The sequence below is a fragment of the Ovis aries genome, chromosome 4, assembly GCF_016772045.2.
Source record: "Ovis aries strain OAR_USU_Benz2616 breed Rambouillet chromosome 4, ARS-UI_Ramb_v3.0, whole genome shotgun sequence".
In the NCBI taxonomy this organism is placed as follows: domain Eukaryota; kingdom Metazoa; phylum Chordata; class Mammalia; order Artiodactyla; family Bovidae; genus Ovis; species Ovis aries.
In genome coordinates this window covers 50,221,382-50,249,245 of record NC_056057.1, presented here as the reverse complement: position 1 = coordinate 50,249,245, position 27,864 = coordinate 50,221,382, and the positions used below count along the sequence as shown (strand labels likewise).

General features: G+C 40.1%; 1 protein-coding gene across 2 annotated transcripts in view; it reads right to left on the bottom strand.

The window, feature by feature from the left end:
* The window catches only part of SLC26A4 (solute carrier family 26 member 4), a 64,154-nt gene that overhangs the window by 4,568 nt on the left and 31,722 nt on the right, over positions 1-27,864 (bottom strand). For both annotated transcript variants that reach the window (XM_004007851.6, XM_060415015.1), the window contains exons 11-19: positions 22,158-22,235; positions 21,921-22,016; positions 20,466-20,572; positions 18,388-18,457; positions 9,447-9,539; positions 8,007-8,102; positions 7,143-7,373; positions 5,364-5,418; positions 1,878-2,026 (exon numbers count right to left, since the gene is read on the bottom strand). In XM_004007851.6, the coding sequence (XP_004007900.2) occupies positions 1,878-2,026; positions 5,364-5,418; positions 7,143-7,373; positions 8,007-8,102; positions 9,447-9,539; positions 18,388-18,457; positions 20,466-20,572; positions 21,921-22,016; positions 22,158-22,235 (975 nt within the window). The remainder of the gene's footprint in view (positions 1-1,877; positions 2,027-5,363; positions 5,419-7,142; positions 7,374-8,006; positions 8,103-9,446; positions 9,540-18,387; positions 18,458-20,465; positions 20,573-21,920; positions 22,017-22,157; positions 22,236-27,864) is intronic.

The window sequence follows — 27,864 nt, the reverse complement described above, 5'->3', positions numbered from 1 at the left end:
ATATTTCCCACTTAGAATTCTCCCTCCACCATTTTTTTCACATTGAAGTGTGAGCTAGTATAGTTCATTGTCTAACCTCCTTCGCAACTCTCTTCCCCAACCTCTGAAGTGTACACTTAGCAAGTCATCCAGTTAGCCTAAATGATTCTGCAGTCAATGGTCATTTTCTTTCAATAACCAAGCTAAGAGCACTTAGTAAAGCACTGAGCATTCAGGGAACTCGAAGTGAAGGGCTCCTGACTGACGACAATAAACAATCTCAAGTTGAACTGAATGGGAATTAATTTTATTGGAGATAGAAACCAACATCTATGGACCAAGTAGGTTATTCAGGAAAATTCTGCTTTTTAGCCATAATGTGTAATTTAGTCTAAACACAAAAGAAACCAGTAACAATCTGGACTTTGTCTTAGCCATAAAGCATATTCCCAAAGCAACTCTAAATGTACATCAAGATAACAGCAACATTTCATTTTAGCTACTTTTAATCTTACAAATAAATAACTCAGTTCTCTTTACACTATCCTGCTTTGTTATTGTTACCTATGGAGAAAACAATAAATCAATTTTCAGTTATATTAGAAAAATTTTTTCATTATTTATTTGGCTACATTGGATCTTAATTGTGGCTCACCAGCTTTTTTCTAGTTGCGGCACAAGTGCTCACATGCCTCGTGGCAAGCAGGAGCTTAGTTCCCTGACCAGGGATCAAACCCATATCCCCTGCATTAGAAGGTGGATTCCCAACCTCTAGACACCTGGGAAGTCCTTAGACTTTTTAAAAAATGTTTACAGGTTTTCAAAGCTGATCATCTTGAGTGTAGCACCTTTTTTTTTTTTTTTTAAAGATCCACATCTTGGTATTTAGAAGTAGTATTTTTTCCAACAGCATTAAGTAGAACAATCTTTCTACTAACAACAGGTGAACTTAATAATTTACTAATTGTTTTCTAAATTAGTTTCACTTCAAATAGTAACTTTCAGTCTATACTAAGAATCTACTTATCCTACTTTTAGATAAAAAGGAAGCAATTTAAAATATAGTGGACTGTGTTATCAGAATAATTATTATTGTTGTCATTTTTATAGACATTTGTTTTAGTTTCCCAAATTCATGGTGAGACGGTCCATGAGAGATGACATTCTTGTATCAAGCAGTAGGCCCAGCCCAATGACGCACATCAGAATCCTCAACTGTCCTGGGTATTTTACAGGAGAAATGATAAAATAAGGCAGCCTGTGGGAAGTCAGGGTCTATCTTGTTTTTCCGAGAATAAACTCTAGGATGATTTGTGGCTTTCAATTTCTTTTTCTTTTTTCAAAGGTCATTTATGACCTAATGAATCCTATTTAAAAATATTGATAGGAAATTTCCTGGCAGTCCAGTAGTTAGGACTCCACACTTCCAGTGCAGGGGGCACAGGTTCAATCCCCGGTCAGGGAACTAAGATCTCACAGTCACACGGTATGGCCAAAGGGGAAAAAAACTGATAAGAGTTTACAGACTGCTGAGAATTTAAATTGCATTTACATACAAATCACAGAAGATCCAAGGTTTGGTGCCTTTTTTCTTAAAAGTCATTACAGCTACTGCCTACTTTTATTAGTAAACCCCCACATTGTGGAATTAATAATGTACTAGTTTCTACCAGGTGCTTTCCTATAAACTGTCCCGTTTAGTCTTCATATCTACCCAGCAAGGGGAATGTTTTACTCCCATTTTACTGATGAGAAAACTGAGGCTCTGAAAAGTTAAGCAAGTGGCTTAAAAACTTCACTGGGCTGGGATTCAAATTTAGGTTTGTGGAATTTTCTGCCACTTACAGAAACCATGGTCGTTTAGGAAAGCTATGTATGTAGAAAGTTTCAATGTTTACCGTTTCTAAAATGGAATCTTGAACCTCTTGAGATTTCACCTGGTTCTGGAGATGGAGGACAGCATCATGAACAGTCATAAAAAATATGTCCTTCCTGATGTTATTATCATTAAAGAAACCACATTTCTCCAGCTTTTCTATCACATGATCTTCAAAAGAAAAAGATAATGTTTAGTTAGTCTCTAGGAAAAGATACTCTTATAACATCAACCAATGCTAAGTTTTGGAACCTCCTCCTTTTAAATCTTTTTTTTTTTTTCTCATTTCCAGAATGTAATCCTGCTCTGTCAGTTTCTTTCCCAGTAGCACATGGAATGGTGACACCATAACTCGTTGTGGTATTAATAGATGGTCTTGTTTCCCAGCCATATCTCTTTTTCCAGGGAACCCATTCTCCTGCTGCTGTGAGTCTGGCTGCTAACAGTTCACAGCTGTACCCTTCTCCAGAGAACATTCTTTGGCCAGTGGGAACTGTCTCACCTGAAGAAGGCCTAGGAGGTTTTACCCCCTCCCTTGGGTGGCCCGCAGCCATAGCCGGACTGATCTGGAGGTAAAAGGGCCGGACCTCCACCCCTTGCCTCAAGAAAACCATCAGGTGCTCTTGAGGTATTCTCCCTGTGAAACCAAGCTAAGTAGATTCTGAAGCCATCTCTTTATCTTCTCGTCCTGTCCTATCCTGCTCCTCTCAGTCCTTGATAAATTTTCCAGGGTACTGCCTTAATAAATCACTTGCGCTAGAATCCTTATCTCAGGCTCTGCTCCTAGAGAACTCAGTCTAACCACTACTATTCCTATATACCACTTGTACATCGACAGACACAGATTCGTGCCCTGCAATTCCTCTAGTTCTCAGGGATATGAGTCATTTCCAGCTCTGCTCTCCCCAGGACAAATTTTTGCCCATTGATCCTCCACTGCTAAAAGAACATAGGTTTCCGGGTGTTACCAGCTCTATGACACAAATTGGAAGTAATCTTTCCAGATTCAAAAAGACCTTCAGAGTAATTATTTAACGGGTAGAGTTTCTATTTGTGGCAATGGTATTTTTGAAAATAGGTAGTTGTGGTGATCTTTGGGACACACAGATCTTCCTAAATTAGTGCTTTTGTTTTTTTCCAGATATATACTGAGGAGTGTAATTGTTGGATCCAGTGGTACTTCTGTTTTCAGTTTTTTGAGAAACCTCCAAATTGTTTTCCACAGTGGTGGTACCAGTTTATATTCCCACTTACAGTGTACCAGGGTGCCCTTTTTCTCTACATCCATACCAACATTTTTAACTGTAGACTTTATAATGACAGAAATTCTGACAGGTATGAAATGATATCTGATTGTTGTTTTGGTTTGCATTTCTCTAACAATTAGCATTGTTGAGCATCTTTTCATGTGCCTGTTAGCCATCTGCATGTTTTCTTTAGAAAAATGCCTGTTCGGGTCTTCTGCCCACTTTTTTTTGATTGGGTTGTTTGGTTTTTTGATATTGAGTTGTATGAGCTATCTGTATTTTTTCCAAATATTTTTTATTGAAGTATAGTTGATTTACAATGTTGTGTTAATTTCTGCTGTACAACAAAGTGATTCAGTTTATATATATATATATATATATATCTCACAGAATATTGAAGGTAGTTCCTGGTGCTATACAGTAAGCCCTTATTGTTTATCCACTCTATACATAGCAGTTTGCATATGCTAACCCCAACTCCCAACTCGTTTCTTCCCCACCCCTCATTCCCTTGGCAACCACAAGTCTGTTCTCTATGTCTGTAAATCTGTTCTGTTTGTAGACAGTTTCATTTCTGTCATATTTTAGATTCTGCACAAGTGATATCATATAGTACTTCTCTTTCTATGACTTACTTCAATTAGTAGGATAATCTCTAAGTCCATCCATGTTGCTGCAAACAGCATTATTTCATTCTTTTTATGGCTGCATAGTATTCCATTGTGTGTATGTATTAATACCACATCTTCTTTATCCATTCATCTGTTGATGCACATTTAGGTTGCTTCCATGTCTTAGCTATTGTGACTAGTGCTGCTGTGAACACAGAGCTGCATGTATCTTTTGAATTATAGTTTTGCCCAAGAGTGGGATGGCTGAATCACATGGCAACTCTGTTTTTAGTTTTTTGAGGAACCTCCATTCTGTTTTCCATAGTGGTTGCACCAACTTACATTCCCACCAACAGTCTAGAAGCATTCCTTTTTCTCCACAGCCTCTCCAGCATTTGTTCTTTGTAGCTGTCTATATGTTTTAGATATTAACTCCTTGTCAATCACATAATTTGCAAGTGTTTTTTCCCACTCAGAAAGTTGTCTTTTCATTTTGTTGATGGTTTCCTTCACTACACAAACACTTTTAGGTTTAATTAGGTCTTGTTTTATTTACAATAGCATGGAAACAATGTAAGTGCCCATCAACAGATGATTAGATTAAAAGATGTGGCATAAATGAAATGGAATATTATTCAGCTATAAAAAAGAATGAAATTCTGCCACTTGCAGTAATGTGGATGGACCTAAGGAATATTATGTTTAGTGAAATAAGTCAGACAGAGAATGACAAATGCTTTATGATATCACTTATATGTGGAATCTTAAAAAAATACAAATGAATGTGTATGCAAAACAGAAACAGATCCACAGATATAGAAAACAAACTTACGGGACTCCCTGGTAGTCCAGTGGTTAGGACTTCACCTTCCAATGCAGGGGGTTTGGGTTCAATTCCCAGTCGGGGAGCTAAGATCCCAAATGCTTCATGGCCAAGAAACAGAACATAAAACAACCGAAGCAATATTGTAACAAATTAATGAAGACTTTTAAAAATGGTCCACATCAAAAAAAAAAAAAAAAGAACCACTTAAAAAAAAAGCAATAAAACAAACTCCTGGTCACCAAAAGGGAGGTAGAAGGTATATGAGACTAACTGATACAAACTGCTAAGTATAAAATAGATAATCAACAAGGAAATCCTGTATAGCACAGGGGATTAAAGCCATTATCTTGTAATAACCTATAATGAATTATAATCTGAAAAAATACTAAATCACTATGCTATATACCTGGAACTAATATAATGTTATAAACCAACTAAACTTCAATTAAAAAAAAAAACAATAACAACAGCAACAACAAAAAATGTACAGTAAATGTAAAATACACACTGGATCTCAAAGATGTAAACAGAAGCAAATAATGTAAAATATCTCAATAATAAATGTTATACTGACCAGAAAAAAAAAAAAAAAGGAAAGAAAGCAAGAAAGGATAGTTGTGATTAATTGCACAACACAGTGAATGTACTTAATGCCACTGAATTAGTTGTATTCTTAACTAAAAGCGCAAGTCTTATATCTCTTTTACCACAATAAAAATAGTTTTTGGAAAAAAAGCCCTTTGGGCATTATGTACTCACATTCCAAGGTAGGAGAAAAGGCTTAAAGAAAAGTCTTATAGATAGATATGTAGATATGCAATTACCTTGAAGTGATGCAAAGTACACATTTACATCAATTCTTTGGAATTCTTTGACAATCTAAAAATTTAAAAAGGAGAATTTGTAACAATGAGTAACTTTACCTGCCTATAACTCAGTAGCATTCAACTACTTGCTCAGGAGAAACTCTGAACAGTTTCATGGTGAATCAGGAGTCTGAAGAAAGTTCATTGTTGGAAATTGGAAAACCACCGAAGTTTCAACATACAGTTATAATGCTTAGGATGAAAAGACCATGTCCCAACAGGTGGCAACATCCAGTGCTCAATAGCCCAGCACTGGATAGCACACAAGAGCTTCGTAAATATTTGTGGAAGGAAGGAAAGAAGGGATAAAGGAGGCTTCCTAATGCAACCTCTGCTGGTTGGAGAGAAGAGTATGAGTTTATGTCTCTGAGTGGAAGAGATATGGCTGTGGCTATGCGGCCACCAGACACCAAGGGTAAACACTGACCTGGAAACCAGGGCCTCTGTATTTTGACTGTAGCAGTGTCAGTACAGTGATTGTCCTCTTACACTATAGTTTGGCAAGGTGTTACCACTGAAAGAAACTGGGTAAGTGGTACTGAGGCTCTCTCTGTATTATTTCTTATAGTTTTATGGGGATCTACAGTTATCTCAAAATAAAAAGTTTAATTAAAAGAATTAAGATGGAAGACCTATGGACAAAACAAAAGACCCATGGACAATAATAAAACAGAGCTTAAATTTTCTGGGGAAAAAAGATCAAGACCTCTATGCAAGTATAAAGTTTGGAGTTTTCAAAACTGTCACTTTAGCATTTGAAAGCAACAAGAAGCCCCAGCTAAGTTAAACCTCAGTTGAGAGTAGTTTGACATTATTACGTAAACCTGATTGTCGGTGCCTTGAACTTGCCTGCTTTTCTGCCCAATCCTCTTGATACCTACATGAGGCTTCACTTAAACTTGACACTCCTGGTCAAGTTGACATCATTAGTCTGTTTTGAGCACTTAATACAATTGTTATTTAAAAGACTATTTAACATTTTCCTTGCCCCCTAGATCGCTTAGTCCCAGGAGGGTAGAAACTATGGCTACTTCATAATTATTAATAGTTTCTGGTCCCCAGCCAAGTGCTTGGCACATCTGAGGCATTGCACATCTATTTGTTAAATGAATCACTGAACTTGAGCTTGCATACCTGCTTTCTGATAAAAATGTTTCTGTCCCGCATGTTCTTCATTCAACTCTTTGACTGCCTAGATGTCTGGCCTACTTCCTGCAGATCTAACCTTGATAATGCCTGGCTTTTCCAGCTCTACCGTGTTTCTCATTCTGCTGCTGTTCACATAACAGATAAAAACATAATACTTAAATTTTGCCCATTTTTCTTTTTATATTCCATGTATATTCTCAGGAAATGAAAACGTAACAAATGGTAATACTTGCTGACAGGTGACCATGTGCCAGACACTCTTCATTCTTCTCATTTAATCCTCATAACAAGCCTATGAAGGAGCTACCATCACTATCCCCACATTCAGATGGAGAAACTGAGGTACAGACAGATTAAGCGATTTGTCCACAGTCACGCCGCTAACAAGTTGTAGAGCCAGGATTCAAGCCTAGGGAGTCCAGCTCTGCAACCCATGCTTTAAGAATACATTCCATTGCAAAAGCATCCCCCTAGAAAAATTACAGAATCCGTGCAATCAGTTACCCCTTCTGCAAGACCAGGAAAAATAGTAATCGTTTTACTATTGCCAAAGCTCCAAATCTGTAATTCGAAACACCAGAACCTTACCACACGCAATGATCTCACTCCAACAACATCCAAGAATGAGACGGCTCCACAGTCAAGTACGAGGCTATGGATTGGCACTTTGGGAACATTCACTTTGACTGGAAGCTCAGAGTTCCAATCCACTTGGATCTCTATTTCCTTGGTTGGGATATCAGGTTCTTCTGGATTTTCAATGTCTTCATCAGGCTCAAAAGCATTATTTGATGAACCAGCACCACTTATAATGCCATTCTAAACAAAGAAAGCATTGCCAACTTAATTACCAATTAGCTGGGATGTCTTTCAACAATTAATCTAAAATGACCTAACAGTCCTACAAACTGTTCCTTGGTAAGCAAAACATCAAGAGGATGAACTCTTAGGGAATAAGATTTACCTCAGCCCAAATTTTGATGTTCTCTAGGAAGAAAAAGGGAAGAGCAGTGAAGCCAGGAAATGCTTGATTTCTGGAAGATGGTGGAACTTAGGCAAGAGATATATTGGCAGGAATGTTTGAATAAAAGGTAATATCGTAGCTCTAAAAGTCTATAAACCTATAACTGTCTTCTATTGTGAATAATTGTCTAGTATTGAATTAGCACTTGTTTTGTTCCTTTCAGTAAAAATAAGGTTTATTTCATGAAAGAGGAAGATAAATCACACCCTGTGTTTCCAAGGAGCTCTGCTGATGTCATTTTATTCTTTCCCATTCTCTCTTGCCTGAAAGAACAGCTCAGCTGTTCTCTGACATACGTGTGCCATCCGCCTGTTCACATCTGGGTACCAAAGAGAACACATTTAATTTTAGACAATCTAACTGCTCTAATGTCATCTGAGAAATGAGAGAATTTCAGAGGGGGAGTGGAAAGGATGACGTTGCCTTACCTTTGTTGCTCTTAACTGCCCTTTCTTGATGAGCTTCTGTATTTTTCTCAGTGCTTTCAGCCTCTTATTATATACTCTAATGGCATCAAATCCAACCTTTGGAAATAAATGTTAAGTTAGTTAGAACATTTGGTTTCTAATGCTCATTAATGACTGTTTTTACCTGGAAAGGCTATTCTCAAGCAGTATTACTCCCTTTTCCTGCTGCTGCTGCTGCTAATTTGCTTCAGTCGTGTCTGACTGTGTGACTCCATAGACGGCAGCCCACTAGGCTCTCCCGTCCCTGGAATTCTCCAGGCAAGAACACTGGAGTGGCTTGCCATTTCCTTCTCCAATGCAGGAAAGTGAAAAGTGAAAGTGAAGTTGCTCAGTCGTGTCTAACTCTTCACGACCCCATGGACTGTAGCCTACTAGGCCCCTCCATCCATGGGATTTTCCAGGGAAGAGTACTGGAGTGGGTTGCTATTGCCTTCTCTGTACTCCCTTCTACATCCTGCCAAAAAAGAAATTCTGAGGTCTGATGGAGGTCTCCACTACCAGGCCACCCTAACCCACCCACCCAGAGACTCAGGGAAAGTGAAAGTGAAAGTGAAGTCACTCAGTCATGTCCGACTCTTTGGGACCTCATGGACCGCAGCCTACCAGGCTCCTCTGTCCATGGGATTTTCCAGGCAAGAGTACTGGAGTGGGTTGCCGTTTCCTTCTCCAGAGACTCAGGAAAGGTAGTAGTATACTGAAGACTCTAAGACTGTAAAAAAGAAAAACAAAACAAAAAACAGCAAAAAAATAACCTTTGTAGCTTTAAGTCTTAACAAATTTCCTTAACATAACAAAGCCCTCTTGTTGCAAAATTTAGGAACATTCCTTTGAACCTTAGGAAAACATTGATCTAGAGGCAAATTCCACCTTCAAAGCATAGCATAGAATTCAAGACCAGAATTCCCTGTTTATATAACCCACTTATACTTTTTACCCTTTATTCCAACTGCCCCTTACCCCTTACCCAATATACATTCCCACATTTTCTTCTCAGCTCACACAGTTCCCAAACCCCTGCATTAATCTCCTTCCTTCTGCCCAACTGCCATGCAAAGCCCGATTGCTGACATCCAAAGCCTGACATGGATCGCTCCCTTCCATGAAATCTTAACACGTATTGTCTACACTTCTTATTTGGAACTTACTCAGATTCTGCCTGGAGACATCTCTTGTGGTTTTATCCAGCACAATTATTGCTACCTGAATTTTAACATATGTGTTATTATTGGTTTTTTCCTGTCCCCAAATATTAACAGATTAAAAGTTATTTGAGGGCAAGGGTGTTATAATTATTAATGCCCTGTACAAAGGGAACATGGCATAGGGCCAAATAAATACCTGTAAAATGAATGAAGTCTCAAAGATGGTTAGAAACCAAATTTCTAGGGATAAAATACTTACTGTGGACTTGATACATTTTTTCAAACCATCAACGTTGCCATAAAAAATAGGGCTAGAAAATCTCAGAATCTTCACACCTTCAAGTTCTTCAATCTAGTATTAAAAAAAATTGTATGAGTTTAAATTATTTAAATATTCAATTAAGCTTTTGGCTATTCAGCTAGGAGCTGAGTTAGAATTGCTCCAAGGAGCTAGGCAGTGGCACTCAACTTTCCTTGAATAGGGCCTAGATCACAGTTGGGAGACAGAGTTACACAAATTCCTGAACTTCCACAGTCACAAAGAAGGTCAGAATAGAAACAGTCTTAGAAAGCAGTTATTCAGCCCTCTAATTTCCAGATGACAAAACTGAGACTCCAAAACACAGATACTGTATATCCCTGTAATCCCACTCCTGGGGCACGGATCCAGAGAAAAACATGATCCAAAAAGAGACATGCACCCCAGCATTCACTGCAGCACTGTTTACAACAGTCAAGACGTGGAAGCAACCTAAATGTCCATCGGCAGAGAACGTCCATCGACAAAGAAGATGCAGCACACACATACAATGAAGTATTACTCAGGCATAAAAAGATTGAGAGAATGCCATTTGCAGCAACGTGGATGGACTTAGAGAGTGTTACATTGAGTGAAGTCAGTCAGTCAGAGGAGGAGAAATATCCTATGACATCCCTTATAAGTGGAATCTAAAAAGAAATTATACAAATGCACTTACGAAACACACTCACAGACTTTGTGAATGAGCTTATGGTTGTTGGTATGTGGGAAGATGGAGGGGGCAGGGATAGTTAGGGAGTATGGGATGGGCATGTACACACTGCTATATTTTTAATGGATAACCAGAATTCCATAGCCCATGGAACACTGCTCAATGTTACATGGCAGCCTGGATAGGAGAGGTGTTTGGGGGAGAATATATACACATATATGTATGGCTGAGTCTCTTTGCTGTTCACCTGAAACTATCACAACATTGTTTGTCAATTGGCTATATCCCAATACAAAATGAAAAGTTAAAAAGAAATGAAATCGTCATATGAATTGCCTCAAGTTCATATGACTGGGCTTCTCCCCATCTCCAACTATTTTAAAATAGTGAGGGGAAAAAAAGGAGCAAAATTTAAGGGACTTGCAGGAACTGAAGCCTATTATGATATTTGCTTGTTCTGGAGAAGGCAATGGCACCCCACTCCACCATTCTTGCCTGGAGAATCCCAGGGACGGTGGGGCCTGGTGGGCTGCAGTCCATGGGGTCGTGAAGAGTCAGACACGACTTCACTTTCACTTTCACTTTTCACTTTCATGCATTGGAGAAGGAAATGGCAACCCACTCCAGTGTTCTTGCCTGAAGAATCCCAGGGACGGAGGAGCCTGGTGGGCTGCCATTTATGGGGTCACACAAAGTTGGACATGACTGAAGCGACTTAGCAGCAGCAGCACCCTGACACAGAGGCCAGACAAAAAGTGAACCTAACAGAATCATGGACTTTTCTACCCTTTAGGAATCATAGCAGTTTTCATCCAGCCCCTTCAGATGAGAAAACTGAGGCCCCAAGAGGCTGACTGACTTGCGCAAGGTCTCCACAAGTTAGAGCCTAGAACTCAGAACCCCCAACTCACCAAAGGTTCCCTGCCTCAGAGCATCATAGAATCATTTCTAGCTCTTGACAGCACCGGGCTCAACACAACTGCCAGAGATTGTGAAAATAAATGAAGTAGCAGCTACTGGAATTTTAGATTCAGTATCTAATATCTAAAAAAATTTTTTCTTTGCTTTTAAAAACTATTTGTTGCTAAAATACATGTTTTCTTTATTTTGTAGTTTCTTTCTTTACTCTCTTTCACGGCAGGTCTACTTCCCACCATGAGAAATGTTTTAAATTGAGATAAAACTGGTATATAACACTATATTAGTTCTGTCTATGCAACATAATAATTCTATATTCATATACATCACAAAATGATCACCACAATAAATACCCTCTTTGCCCCTTCATCCATGTCACCGAGACTCCAACCCCCTTCCCCTCTGGTAATCACCAATCTGTCCTTCCTATCTGTGATTTTTGTTTCATTTTGTTTTTATTCATTTGTGTTGTTTTTTAGAATCTATACCTCTAATAGTATTTGTCTTTCTCTGTCTTCTTTCACTTTTCATAATAACCTTAAGATCCATCCATGTGGTTACAAATGGTAAGATTTTCTTTTTTATCACTGATTAGTATTCATGTGTGTGTGTGCGTGTCCACGTGTGTGCGCATGCTCATTTCTTTATCCATTCATCTATCAGTGGACACTTGAGTTATTTTCATATCTTGGCTATGGTAAACAATGCTGCAGTGATCATAGGAGTGCATACATCTTTCTGAATTAGTGTTTTCACTTTCTTCACATAAATAGCAAGAACTGGAAGAGGTGATAGTTCTATTTTTTTAATGTTTTGCGGAACCTCCAATATTGTTTTCCCTAACGCCTCCACCAATTTACATTCCCACCAACAGTGTGTGAGGGTTCCGTTTTCTCCATACTCTTTCCGACACTTCTTATTTCTTGTTTTTTGTTAATAGCCATTCTGACAGGTGTGAAGGAAAATCTCATTGTGGCTTTGATTTGCATTTCTCTGATAATTAGTGATACTGAACATTTTTTCCTGTGCCTGTTGGCGATCAGTATATCTTCTTTGGGAAAATGTCTTATTAGAGGCTCTGCCTATTTTTAACTGAATTGTTTAGGGGTTTTTTGCTATTGAATTGTTTGAGTTCTGGGTATATTTTGGACATTAACCCATTATAAGATACATGATTTGCAGTTGTTTCCTTCTCGTCAGTTGGTTGCCTTTTCATTTTGTTGATCGTTTCCCTTGAACACGAAAGGTATTTAGTTTGCTGTAGTTCTACTTTTGCCGCCTTTGCTTTTGGATTCAGATCCAAAAATTTAACACCAAGACTGATGTTTGGAGCTAACGTCCCTTGTTTTCTTCTAGTTTTGTGGTTTCAGGTCTTATATTCAAGTCTTTAATCCATTTTGAGTTCATTTTTGTATATTATACAAGATAGTGGTCCAGTTTCATTCTTTTGCATATGGCTGTTCAGTATCCCTAACATCACTGACTTCAGCTTTATTGATTATGCCAAACCCTTTGACTGTGTGGACAACAACAAACTCTGGAAAATTCTTAGAGAGATGGGCATACCAGACCACCTGACCTGCCTCTTGAGAAATCTGTATGCAGGTCAGGAAGCAACAGTTAGAACTGGACATGGAACAACAGACTGGTTCTAAATCGGGAAAGGAGTACATCAAGGCTGTATATTGTCACCCTGCTTATTTAACTTATATGCAGAGTACATCATGAGGAACGCCGGGCTGGAAGAAGCACAAGCTGGAATCAAGACTGCCAGGAGAAATATCAATAACCTCAGATGTGTAGATGACACCACCCTTATGGCAGAAAGCAAAGAAGAACTAAAGAGCCTCTTGATGAAAGTGAAAAGGAGAGTGAAAACTTGGCTTGAGGCTCAACATTCAAAAGACGAAGATCATGGCATCCAGTCCCATCACTTCATGGCAAATAGATGGGGAAACAGCAGAAACAGTGGCAGACTTTATTTTTCTGGGCTCCAAAATCACTGCGGATGGTGACTGCAGCCATGAAATAAAAAGATGCTTTCTCCTTGGAAGAAAAGTTATGACCAACCTAGATAGGATATTAAAACCAGAGACATTACTTTGCCAACAAAGGTCTGTCTAGTCAAAGCTATGGTTTTTCCAATAATCATGTATGGATGTGAGAGTTGGACTATAAAGAAAGCTGAGCGCCGAATAATTGATTCTTTTGAACTGTGGTATTGGAGCAGACTCTTGAGGGTCCCTTGAACTGCAAGGAGATCCAACTAGTCCATCCTAAAGAAATCAGTCCTGAATATTCATTGGAAGGACTGATGCTGAAGCTGAAACTTCGGTACTTTGGCCATCTGATGAGAAGAACTGACTCCTTGGAAAAGACCCCAGTGCTGGGAAAGATTGAAGGCAGGAGATAAAGGGGATGCATGACTGAGGATGAGATGGCCGGATGGCATCACCGATTCAATGGACATGAGTTTGAGTAAACTCCGGGAGTTGGCAATGGACAGGGAAGCCTGGCTACTCCATTTCTTCGAAGGGATTCTTGCCCACAATAGTAGATATAATGGTCATCTGCTTTAAATTCACCCATTCCAGTCCATTTTAGTTTGCTGATTCCTAAAATGTCAACGTTCACTCTTGCTATCTCCTGTTTGATCACTTCCAATTTGCCTTGATTCATGGAACTAACATTCCAGGTTCCTATGCAATATTGCTCTTTATAGCATCAGACTTTGCTTCCACCACCAGTCACATCCACAGCTGGGTGTTGTTTTTGTTTTGCTCCATCCTTTCATTCTTTCTGGAGTTATTTCTCCACTGATCTCCAGCAGCATATTGGACACCTACCAACCAGGGGAGTTCAAGTTTCTATGTCCTGTCTTTTTGCCTTTTCATACTGTTCATGGGGTTCTCAAGGCAGGAATACAGAAGTGGTTTGCTATTCCCTTCTCCATTGGACCACATTTTGTCAGAACTCTCCACCATGACTCGTCCATCTTGGGTGACCCTACACGGCATAGCTCATAGTTTCACTGAGTTAGACAAGGTTGTGGTCCATGTGATTAGATTGGTTAGTTTTCTAACCAAGAAAACCATCCCCAAGAAAAAGAAATGCAAAAAGCAAAATGGCTGTTTGAGGAGACCTTACAAATAGAAAAGAAGAGAAGCCTCTTCTTTAGCTGCTACCGCTGCTGAGTCACTTCAGTCGTGTCCGACTCTGTGCGACCCCATAGACGGCAGCCCACCAGGCTCCCCCGTCCCTGGGATTCTCCAGGCAAGAACACTAGAGTGGGTTGCCATTGCCTTCTCCAAATATAAATAGAAAAGAAGAGAAGCCTCTTCTTTAGAATAGGCTTCAAATAGAATAGAAAAGCCTGTGGAAAGAAGAGAAGCCAAAAGCAAGGAGAAAAGGAAAGATATACCTATTTGAATGCAGAGTTCCAAAGAATAGCAAGGAGAGATAAGACAGCCTTCCTCAGGGATCAATGCAAAGAAATAGAGGAAAACAGTAGAATGGGAAAGACTAGATATCTCTTCAAGAAAATTAGAGATACCAAGGGAACATTTCATGCAAAGATGGGCTCAATAAAGGACAGAAATGGTATAGACCTAACAGAAGCAGAAGATATTAAGAAGAGGTGGCAAGAATACATAGAAGAACTGTACAAAAAAGATCTTCACGACCCAGATAATCACGATGGTGTGATCACTCATCTAGAGCCAGACATCCTAGAATGTGAAGTCAAGTGGGCCTTAGAAAGCATCACTACAAACAAAGCTAGTGGAGGTGATGGAACTCTAGTTGAGCTATTTCAAAGCCTAAAAGATGATGCTGTGAAATTGCTATGCTCAATATGCCAGCAAATTTGGAAAACACAGCAGTGGCCACAGGACTGGAAAAGGTCAGTTTTCATTCCAATTCCAGAAAAGATAATGCCAAAGAATGCTCAAACTACGGCACAATTGCACTCATCTCACACACTAACAAAGTAATGCTCAAAATTCTCCAAGCCAGGCTTCAGCAATACGTGAACTGCGAACTTCCAGATGTTCAAGCTGGATTTAGAAAAGGCAGACGAACCAGAGATCAAATTGCCAACATCCACCGGATCATTGAAAAAGCAAGAGAGATCCAGAAAAACATCTATTTCTGCTTTATTGACTACACCAAAGCCTTTGACTGTGTGGATCACAATAAACCGTGGAAAATTCTGAAAGAGATGGGAATACCAGACCGCTTGACCTGCCTCTTGAGAAACCTCTATGCAGGTCAGGAAGCAACAGTTAGAACTGCAGGACATGGAACAACAGACTGGTTCCAAATAGGAAAAGAAGTACATCAAGGCTGTATATTGTCACCCTGCTTATTTAACTTATATGCAGAATACATCATGAGAAACGCTGGGCTGGAAGAAGCACAAGCTGGAATCAAGATTGCCAGGAGAAATATCAATAACCTCAGATGTGTAGATGACACCACCCTTATGGCAGAAAGCAAAGAGGAACTAAAGAGCCTCTTAAAGAAAGTGAAAGAGGAGAGTGAAAAAGTTGGCTTAAAGCTCAACATTCAGAAGACAAAGATCATGGCATCCAGTTCCATCACTTCATGGCAAATAGATGGGGAAACAGCAGAAACAGTGGCAGACTTTAATATTTTGGGGGCCTCCAAAATCACTGCGGATGGTGACTGCAGCCATGAAATAAAAAGATGCTTACTCCTTGGGAAAAAAGTTATGACCAACCTAGACAGGATATTAAAACCAGAGACATTACTTTGCCAACAAAGGTCTGCCTAGTCAAGGCTATGGTTTTTCCAGTAGTCATGTATGGATGTGAGAGTTGGACTATAAAGAAAGCTGAGCGCCAAAGAATTGATTCTTTTGAACTGTGTTGTTGGAGAAGATTCTTGAGGGTCCCTTGGACTGCAAGGAGATCCAACCAGTCCATCCTAAAGGATATCAGTCCTGAATATTCATTGGAAGGACTGATGTTGAAGCTGAAACTCCAGTACTTTGGCTAGCTGATGAGAAGAAATGACTCATTTGAAAAGACCCCAGTGCTGGGAAAGATTGAAGGAATGAGGAGAAGGGGACAACAGAGGGTGAAATGATTGGATGGCATCACCAACTCAATGGACATGAGTTTGAGTAAACTCCGGGAGTTGGTGATGGACAGAGAGGTCTGGTGAACTGCAGTCCATGGGGTTGCAAAGAGTCAGGCATGACTGAGCAACTGAACTGACTGAACTGAATATCACCAATTAAAGAGACTATCTTTTTTCCATTGTATATTCTTGTTATAAGCTGTCAATATATCTGTGAATTTATTTCTGGGCTCTCTATTATATTCCATTGATCTATATGTATTTTGATGCTAATACTATACTTTTTCGATTATAATAACTTTGGAGTAGAAAGGGGAAATATTTATATGATCTGAAGAGAAACCAGAGTATATGGCAATAGCTTTATAGCATAGGCCTTCCCTGGTGGCTCAGAGGTTAAAGCATCTGCCTGGAATGCTGGAGACCTGAGTTGGATCCCTGGGTCAGGAAGATCCCTTGGAGAAGGAAATGGCAACCCACTCCAGTATTCTTGTCTGGAGAATCCCACGGAAGGGAGGAGCCTGGTAGGCTACAGTCCATGGGGTCACAAAGAGTCAGACACGACTGAGCGACTTCACTTTATAGCAGAACTTGAAATCAAGGAGCATGATGTCTCCTGCTTAGTTCTTTCTCGAGATTGCTTTCACTACTCAGGGTCTTTTGTGATTCCATAGATATTTTACAGTTATTTGTTGGGCTTTGCTTCTAAATATATACCTGGTTAATCTACCTTTACTATATTTTCCTTTACCAGTGAGATTTTTACTTTTATATGTTTTCTTGTTCCTAGTAAGTAGCTATAGATTGGGTGTGTCCTTAGCGGGAGGGGAGTTCAGAATCTTCCTACTCCAGAATCCATCTTAGACTACCCCTTTGAAATTTCTTTCTCTGTTTTTTCATCTTTGTTCCCTCTTGTTACTTAGCAATCTTTTTTTTTTTTTTTTGGCAGGGAATATAAGCCCATCAATAGAATGTTCATTTTCTTCATTTTTGATTTTCTGTATTATGTATTATTTCTTCCAATGCCAAGGATAAAGATGTCAAATAAGGTTCTTTGTGACAGAGAACATGACTTCACAGGGATTTCAGAGAATTTCATAAAGGATAATGATAACATAGAGAAATAGAAATTTTTTTCCTCTTGCTGCTTAAAAATTTTTTTTCTTTCATGGCTTTCAGTCCTATCACTGTAATATTTCTGGGTATGGATTTTTATGTGTACATTAACTGGGTTCAGTGGGCATTCTGGATTTGTACATATTTTTCTTCTAATTTGGGAACATTTTGATACTTATTCAAACATTGTATCTTTTTTTTTCTCTTCTCCTTTTTGGGGACCGCTGTTACTCATATGTTGATATATTTTATTTTGTCCTAGAGGTCTCTGAGGCTCTGTCTTTTTAAAGTTGTAACTGATATATTAGTTTCATGTGCTCACATTGTACATATTATGTGCAACCTGATATTTGTATACCTTGCAAAATGGTCACCACTGTGAGTCTAGTTAACATCTGTCACAATATGTAATTACAAATTTTTTGTGTGATAAGGACTTTTTAAGATCTATTCTCTTAGCAATTTTGAGATATGCTATATAGTATTATTAACTTGGTCACCATACTGTATATTACATCCCCGTGGCTTATTTTATACCTGGAAGTTTGTGTCTTTTGACCCCATTCACTCAGAGAAATAGAATTTTGATTCAACTTTTGGAAATAATTGAGTTGCCTGTTTTTTTAAAAATATCTCTTACAGTGGTTTGACATTAAAATGACATCATAACTAGCATGAACAAAATGCATATCAGAGAGCTTCCATGGTGGCTCAGACGGCTTCACTGGGGGCTCAGACACTAAGGAATCTGCCTGCAGTGAGGGAGACCTGGGTTCAACACCTGGGTTGGGAAGATCCCCTGGAGGAGGGCATGGCAACCCACTCCAGTATTCTTGCCTGGAGAATCCCTATGGACAGAGGAGCCTAGCAGGCTACAGTCCATGGGGTCGCAAAGGGTTGGACACAACTGAGCAAGCACACACAGGATATCGGGGCACACTGGAACAGAAGTTTTCCTAGTATGCCCAGTATCCTTATGGACTTTCCCTTTTTGGCTACCTTATCCCTAACACACTAGAAGAGAAATATGCAACCTCTGAAAATCCAGCTTAGCAAACCCAAGTCTAGCCAGTGTCTCCCAAGGGCACTTACATTTTTGTAATTCTTGGTGCTTTTGTAGATGTCTGTGCTGGGGATACTTCCAAGGCTGTTCCAAGATGGACTAAAAGAAGAAAAATTAAGGTCAGGATTTTTTGGAACAGGCATATTTTAGAATAAAACATTAGAAGAAATGATAGAATCCAAAGAGCCCATAATTTGGATGTCTTGGGACTCTGTCCTTATTGCAGATGACATTTTCTGGTAGCTAACTCTGAAGTGAACAGCTGGTATTTGTGCAAGCCTGGGGGTAAAAAAGGAAGTGTGCCTCTTTTCCAATGCCTGCAAGAAGTAATGAGCATCGTACTTTCATATGTGTGGTACTTTATAGGATAAGCAAAGAGTTTCACACATGTTAAATCTTATTTGAGCCCTGAATGGTCAACAGTATTATCCTCATTTTTAAGGGTGAGTAACTGAGGTTTAGAAAAGTTCAAAAAAGCTCTGGAGGGAAGAGAAGCACAGCCTCTATCTTTAACCTGTGGGTCTTCATGGTCTGGCACAGTGCCTAGATCTACCTTGTGAGTTATAGCAACTTTCTGATGAAGTATGGGAAGTCTGCAGTGGCCCAATTAGTCTCATTTCATAGAAATAGGAGCCTGGGAGGACCAGATTGTTGATTTCCTGTTCCTGATGCAATCACATAAATTCCAGAATTCCTCAACTGTGACTAGGGACATATGCTAAATACTATGCCTGAACAAAGAATGTCTGTTTGGGGTGCTCTCAGCAATGTGCTCTCTGGCCCAGGCTTATAATTACTGGAAATTAAATCCTGGGGAGGATACTGCTTTTGGTTGGCTCAAAGCCCCATTGCCAAATCTGCAGGTAAAGGGTTTCATCCATTTCTCCTTGGCTTACTGTGCCATGCTGATTTTTACCTTAAAGCTCAGAAACTGTGTGGTCTGTCTCTAAAAACCCTTCTCCCCATCAATCACACACAAGTTACAGTAAATACGGAGGCAGCCAGAACTCAGAAGACATCATCTTCCAAGGAGAGTTTCTGGGGTGTTTCCCAGAAGAAAACTGGGTGCTTTGGGAGCTTGAGAAGTCTTTCAGGCCCCTGGGCAACCACTTAAGGGTGCTGAGATGGTAAACACAAGCTTTTGGATAGGCTCCAACATGCCAGGGGAGGGAAGGAGAATTGCTTGGTGGAACAGGAAAGGTGGGCCCAGGCTAAGCTATCTGTGTTAGGTTTACCCAGGTTTTTCATTCCTTTGTGACCCAAGTGCAGGCCAAGAAGGAGCCAGAAGCCTGGAAAGATAGCAGAGGCTTCGAGAGAAGCTCTCTTCAACTCTCTGTTCAGAAAATGCCAGATACATAGAAAGGTACCTACCGAAGGCCTCTCAAGAGTCCAAACAAAACAAACACATCTCCAAGCTGCTTCATAGATTGTTTTCCATTACTTTGAACTGTGTCTCTGCTGCTTTCACTCTCTAGGTGACCTGATTATATCTATTTTGCATTACTGGTATGGCTTATTAGGTACATACCTTATTTGGCAGATTTGAATGAATTTTGGCTACAATCAACTGTCTTAAAGTCTCCTATTCTGGGTTATTACATAACTTCTGGGTTACTAGCTTCAAAAGAAAATGAGCCATAATATATTTAGCAGCTGTCTGGGCCCAAGACTTGGGTCCCCAGGGCCTCTTAGACTTCATCTCATTTTAAAAAGAAACTACACAGCAACCTCAGTCTTTTGCTGATCATGTATCTTTCAGTCTTACCATGACTTGGAGGTGAACCTAGCAGTAGGGCCTGTGAGTAAGTACATAGATTTTGGGGTGGGATACATCTTTGAAATGCTGGCTCTGCAACATACTAGCTGTGTGATCTTAGGAAAGGTTCTTAACCTACTGAGTTTCAATTATCTTACCTATCAAATGAGAATAATAAAACATATTCACAGGATTTTTTTTAAAGACTAATTATGATAATGTCTAATTTGTAGAAACACTAATAGTCACTACTGTGAAAGGGAGTAGTTTTATTATACTTATCAAAATTGTATAAGAAATTTCAGGGTGTGTTGTCCTATTTATCGGTACCTTGGATCTTATATTACTTACAATTGAACTCTCAGGACCACGGTGAGAAATCCGAACACAAGGCCAGCTAGTAAACCGAGGTCCAGTCCCAGAATGATGGATGCCATGCATGTAAATACCCAGATAACCTAGCAAAACATGAAAATGAAAAATGCTAATTCATCAGGTACCGTGAAGTGGGTGACTACCTGTGAAAATAATAAGATCAATTGTCCATGAACAAATCACAGCTTTGTAAAATATTCTGACATCTTTACACACTTTAAGTGGAAACTGGACTTCCGAATACAGGCCAACTGTACCATTAAAATATTTTTAGATTTAATTTTTGAATAGGTGATATATTGTTGTTTTAGTCACTGAGTCATGTCCAACTCTTTGCGACCCCATGGACTGTAGCCCACCAGGTTCCTCTGTCCATGGAATTCCCCAGGCAAGAATACTGGAGTGGGTTGCCATTTCCTCCTCCAGGGGATCTTCACCACCCAGGGATCAAACACTTGTTTCCTGCATTGGCAGGCAGATTCTTTACCACTGAGCCACCAGGGAAGCCCTGATATATATTAACATAGTTCAAAATAAAATTGGCATTAAAAAGGTGTGCAGAGGCACTTTCTTGGAGGTCCAGTGGTTAAGACTCCACACACCCACTGCAGGGGGTTCAGGTTTGAATTCTGGTTGGGGAACTAAGATCCCACAAGCAACATGGTGTGACCAAAAAAATGTGCAGTGAAAAATCTTGGTTGCAACCCTCTCCTTTCTCCATTCATTCCCATCCTCTTTTCTCTCTTACATCCTCTTTTATTTCTGTGTGTGTGTGTGTGTGTACACATGTGCACATTTTTCACCAGCTTTTTTTGTGTGTGTGAATACCACTGCAAAACAGAGATTATTTTCCTTTCTTTTAGTGTGTTATACACACTCTTCAATTTGGACCAGTCTGTTTTTACTTAACAATTTGTCTTGGAGATCTTTCCATATAGACAGGGAATTTTTTCCCATTCTTTTTATCTGTTTTGGTTTAAATCATAGCAGAACTCTGATGGGTTTAGCTTCTTCTTCTTCCTTTTTGTTTTTACAATTCCTCAGAAGAGTTGTAAAGATTATTTTAATCAAAATTATAATCGACATGGGGTTTTGCATTTTGTTTCTGCTTTGTGTTTTATTTGTCCTTCTAAATTAGAGGGTTTTTTTTTTTTAATTTGTTCTTTGGCTTTAGAAGGCCAGTGGTTTATGAAGGAGCTCATATAGGATTCTTGTACAAAATGGATCTTCCCAGAGATATAGGACCTTCACAAATTGTAGCTCATGTGGAAGACTTCACAGTTTTGGCTTATCCACAAAATTCTAATTTCTGCTCTGCTTCCCAAACTGCAAGTAAGACTCAGGAGATAAGGGGACATAATATTATGGCACAAAGCACATAAGTAATTCCTATTTCAGAAAAAAGGAAAAAAAGGATGGCAAGCAACTTACAGCATCAGTCTTATTCTGCCTCCACAGATGAGGAACGTCACACACCTGCATAAACATCCCCTTCAGGTTGGCAATTACAACAGCTGCCAAGACCGACTGCCAGGGAAGATGGGGAAGTCCAGGTTATTCAGTGGAATGGTTTGCCATTTGATGACTTTTAAATCCCCTGCTATTTCTTGGGTAGCAGAGCAGTGAAAGGAAAGTAAGCAATCAGTGTGGCAAGAAGCAAGGTTGTACCTTCTGCAGGGGTTCCAGCAACTTCCCCAGGGCAACGATGGCGATCATCACAACCCCAGCTGAGATGACGCCAGCAACCTGAAAGACACACACATCTCCCGTAGTCGGGGTCTGCGCTTCCCACTCTGAATATGTGTTTGCTGCACGCATGTGTGCAAGAGCCTGTTCATGGGCACACAACGCTCCCCTCCCTCCCTCCGTCTGCTCAGTCCTGTTGAGAGAAATAAGAATTATTTGCTAAAACCAAATACATTTAGTAGTTATGGCAGAGAAAAAGAAAATGTGGGGGCTAGGACTGCTAGAGTAAAGCCAGTTTGGCTTGATTGCACTTGGGTGCATGGCAGACCTCAATTTTTTTGGTGTCAATTTAAGAGGTCAGTATTCCAGGAAAGCCAGCCCATCCTTGCTCCTGGACAACAGATCCTTGAAGCATTCTTGGGAAATAACTTCTCATAGCACATAATTGATTCTTTTGCATTATGGAATCGGCAACCTGATAACGATTCTAATAACATTTTGCAGGCACGGTTGCCATGATAATCTCAGAGAAAATAAATTCACCAGTCCTGCAGATTCAAAAACACCACATGAGTCTGTTGAGAGGCAGGACCATGTCACCAGCATCCTCCTACAGCAGCCCGTGTGACGGGGCCAGTAGCAGGAGTAAAGGAAGCTACAGAAACTTTACCTTCACTGGCAGAAAAGCTCTCCCAGGATTCACAACTAGCTAGGACAGAAGCTGAGGGGGTGGGGACTATGCTGTGGTGTGATTAGATGACCAACGGACTCTCTGCTGAGACAGCTGGGGCCTGGCCAAGGTGAAGCCTAGAAACTCTAAAACAAAGGAGAGGAGAGAGGGAGCCAGAAGCCAAGCAAGCAGACAGGAAGCAGCAGAGGCGGGTGCATTGGGCCCTGGTGCTGCCCAACGCACGATGCTTGCATTCAAGGAGACACATAAAGCCAAGACAAATAAAAATCCAAAAACATAAGGAAATGTCATAGCCATACTCATCCACTCCATCTGGAAAACTGATCAGTCATGTTCAGAGGATAGCTAGGCTAGCCTGAGGCCATATTATGTATATGATACACTGAAAAGTCTGTTCTGTCCGTCCACATCCCTATTTCTAGGTAATCTGTATCTTGCAGCAACACACATCTAGGTTCCCAGTACCTTAGTGAGATTCCCCCGCCCCCCACTCTCCTATCTAAGCAGAGAATCTGGTATTTTTCCTTCATCTTTCCCTCCTTTCTTGCCTTCCTTTAGTTCTGTGGAATTACTTAACTAATATTTATTGTCTATCATGAGCCACTTGCATTTCACTGTGGATGCAGGGCTCTGTGGATTGAAGAAAGAGAAGGAGATTTGGGAACAGGGACCAAAGCCAGCTCGAGGGTGGCCACCTACTCACCAAGGATAGGAAATAATTAGCCCTCAACTATAATGTGGTCCACTGGAGAAGGGAATGGCAAACCACTTCAGTATCCTTGCCTTGAGAATCCCATGAACAGTATGAAAAGGCAAAATGATAGGATACTGAAAGAGGAACTCCTCAGGTCAATAAGTGCAATATGCTGCTGGAGATCAGTGGAGAAATAACTCCAGAAAGAATGAAGGGATGGAGCCAAAGCAAAAACAATACCCAATTGTGGATGTGACTGGTGATAGAAGCAAGGTCTGATGCTATAAAGAGCAATATTGCATAGAAACCTGGACTGTTAGATCCATGAATCAAGGCAAATTGGAAGTGGTCAAACAGGAGATGGCAAGAGTAAACAACGACATTCTAGAAATCAGCGAACTAAGATGGACTGGAATGGGTGAATTTAACTCAGATGACCATTATATCTACGACTGTGGGCAGGAGTCCCTTAGAAGAAATGGAGTAGCCATCATGGTCAACAAAAGAGTCCGAAATGCAGTACTTGGATGCAATCTCAAAAATGACAGAATGATCTCTGTTCATTTCCAAAGCAAACCATTCAATGTCACAGTAATCCAAGTCTATGCCCCAACCAGTAACGCTGAAGAAGCTGAAGTTAAACAGTTCTATGAAGACCTACAAGACCTTTTAGAACTAACACCCAAAAGAGATGTCCTTTTCATCATAGGGGACTGGAATGCAAAAGTAGGAAGTCAAGAAACACCTGGAGTAACAGGCAAATTTGGCCGTGGAGTATGGAATGAAGCAGGGCAAAGGCTAATAGAGTTTTGCCAAGAGAACACACTGGTCATAGCAAACACCCACTTCCAACAACACAAGAGAAGACTCTACACATGGACATCACCAGATGATCAAAACCGAAATCAGATTGATTATATTCTTTGCAGCCAAAGATGGAGAAGCTCTATAGTCAGCAAAAACAAGACCGGGAGCTGACTGTGGGCAGATCATGAACTCCTTATTGCCAAATTTAGACTTAAATTGAAGAAAGTAGGGAAAACCACTAGACCATTCAGGTATGACCTAAATCAAATCCCTTATGATTATACGGTGGAAGTGAGAAATAGATTTAAGGGCCTAGATCTGATAGATAGAGTGCCTGATGAACTATGGAATGAGGTTCGTGACATTGTACAGGAGACAGGGATCAAGACCATCCCCATGGAAAAGAAATGCAAAAAAGCAAAATGGCTGTCTGGGGAGGCCTTACAAATAGCTGTGAAAAGAAGAGAGGTGAAAAGCAAAGGAGAAAAGGAAAGATATAAGCATCTGAATGCAGAGTTCCAGAGAATAGCAAGGAGAGATAAGAAAGCCTTCTTCAGCAATCAATGCAAAGAAATAGAGGAAAACAACAGAATGGGAAAGACTGGAGATCTCTTCAAGGAAATTAGAGATACCAAGGGAACATTTCATGCGAAGATGGGCTCAATAGAGGACAGAAATGGTATGGACCTAACAGAAGCAGAAGATATTAAGAAGAAGTGGCAAGAATACACAGAAGAACTGTACAGAAAAGATCTTCACGACCCAGATAATCACAATGGTGTGATCACTCATCTAGAGCCAGACATCCTGGAATGTGAAGTCAAGTGGGCCTTAGAAAGCATCACTAAGAACAAAGCTAGTGAAGGTGATGGAATTCCAGTGGAGCTATTTCAAATCCTGAAAGATGATGCTGTGAAAGTGTTGCACTCAATATGCCAGCCAATTTGGAAAACTCAGCAGTGGCCACAGGACTGGAAAAGGTCAGTTTTCATCCCAATCCCAAAGAAAGACAATGTCAAAGAATGCTCAAACCACTGCACAATTGCACTCATCTCACAAGCTAGTAAAGTAATGCTCAAAATTCTCCAAGCCAGGCTTCAGCAATATGTGAACCGTGAACTTCCAGATGTTCAAGCTGGTTTTAGAAAAGGCAGAGGAACCAGAGATCAAATTGCCAACATCTGCTGGATCATCAAAAGAGCAAGAGAGTTCCAGAAAAACATCTATTTCTGCTTTATTGACTATGCCAAAGCCTTTGACTGTGTGGATCACAATAAACTGGGGAAAATTCTGAAAGAGATGGGAATACAGACCACCTGACCTGCCTCTTGAGAAATCTGTATGCAGGTCAGGAAGCAACAGTTAGAACTGGACATGGAACAACAGACTGGTTCCAAATAGGAAAAGAAGTACATCAAGGCTGTATATTGTCACCATGCTTATTTAACTTCTATGCAGAGTACATCATGAGAAACGCTGGGTTGGAAGAAGCATAAGCTGGAATCAAGATTGCCGGGAGAAATATCAATAACCTCAGATGTGCAGATGACACCACCCTTACGGCAGAAAGTGAAGAGGAACTAAAGAGCCTCTTGATGAAAGTGAGAGGAGAGTGAAAAAGTTGGCCTAAGGCTCAACATTCAGAAAACTCAGATCACGGCATCTGGTCCCATCACTTCATGGCAAATAGATGGGGAAACAGTGGAAACAGTGTCAGACTTTATTTTTTGGGCTCCAAAGTCACTGCAGATGGTGACTGCAGCCATGAAATTAAAAGACGCTTACTCCTTGGAAGGAAAGTTATGACCAACCTAGATAACATATTCAAAAGCAGAGACATTACTTTGCCAACAAAGGTTCATCTAGTCAAGGCTCTGGTTTTTCCAGTGGTCTTGTATGGATGTTAGACTTGGACTGTGAAGAAAGCTGAGCACCGATAAATTGATGCTTTTGAACTGTGGTATTGGAGAAGACTCTTGAGAGTCCCTTGGACTGCAAGGAGATCCAACCAGTCCATTCTAAAAGAGATCAGTCATGGGGATGACCCAGAGAGATGTTATGGGGAGGGAGGTGGGAGGGGGGTTCATGTTTGGGAACGCATGTAAGAATTAAAGATTTTAAAATTTAAAAAATAAAAAACTAAATAAATAAATAAATAAATAGCTTAAACCCAGCCTCACATTTTTGGGCTAAGAATGTAGCTTAAGTGATCAAACCTAAAGGTTCATGAAAATGATTTTAATTAAATTTCTGAGAATTGATTTTTAAAAAAAATAAAAAAATAAAAGAGATCAGTCCTGGGTGTTCTCTGGAAGGAATGATGCTAAAGCTGAAGCTCCAGTACTTTGGCCACCTCATGCGAAGAGTTGACTCATTGGAGAAGACTCTGATGCTGGGAGGGATTAGGGGCAGGAGGAGAAGGGGACAACAGAGGATGAGATGGCTGGATGGCATCACTGACTCGATGGACATAAGTCTGAGTGAACTCCAGGAGTTGTGACAGACAGGGAGGCCTGGCGTGCTGCGATTCATGGGATTGCAAGGAGTCGGACACAACTGAGCTACTGAACTGAACTGATGGGGACTAAGACTAATTTTGGTTACTATTTTTTAAATCTCCCAGGGGACCCACTACCTGTACTTTATAAAGGAAAATTAATTGTTTGACAGGAAATGCTGTATATTTTATATCTATGAGTAGATTCCGTTGCTAGACAATTAATTCTTCTGTTAAGTGAGAGGATAACCAGGGCTAGAGAATAGTTTGTCATCAGAATTACTTTTTCATGAATCATTAGACGTCAGATGGGGATGAGAGAAAGCACAGGTTGCAATCTTGAGCATCTACAGATGTGCTGAAAGCAGTTGATATCCACTGACACTCATGATTCCATCCATTCATTCAGCAAATATATGTTTCAGATACAATGTATGTGTCATAGGTACTAAGGCATTATTCTTACCTTGAGAAGTTAATGACTGGAACAATCAACAGTCAACATGTATGTGCCAGAATTTTACAACCATTTGCTTATTTAATCTATTTAATCACAGTGTCCCTGTGAGGTGGATACCATGATTACTCCCCATTGCATAAACTGGGGCTCCAACATGAAAAGTGCAGGAAAAGTCAAACAAGGGAAGACTTGCCAGTTTAGTTGGTTATTAGTTCCTGGATTTTAGTCCAGACACTTAGACTTTTAACCCCAGAACTTAGTATACATTTCAGTAATGAAATACCAAGTGATTTCTGTGCTTGCTTCATTCTTCAGTACTGAAATCCTGGCATCCTTCATTCCTAAATATAATACATGCCAGTGTGTGGCAGGGAGTATTAGCTTACCAGAACACCATTATCCCCAAACCTTCTGCCAAGGGATCACTTTGCATGGGCATTCTTGAGGGGAAGGGAAGCAGGAGAGGGCTGTCCCCATCTGAGCCTGGAGTTAGCAGACAGTGAACATCAGCTCTTGGGGATCTGCCTGCACCCACTTATA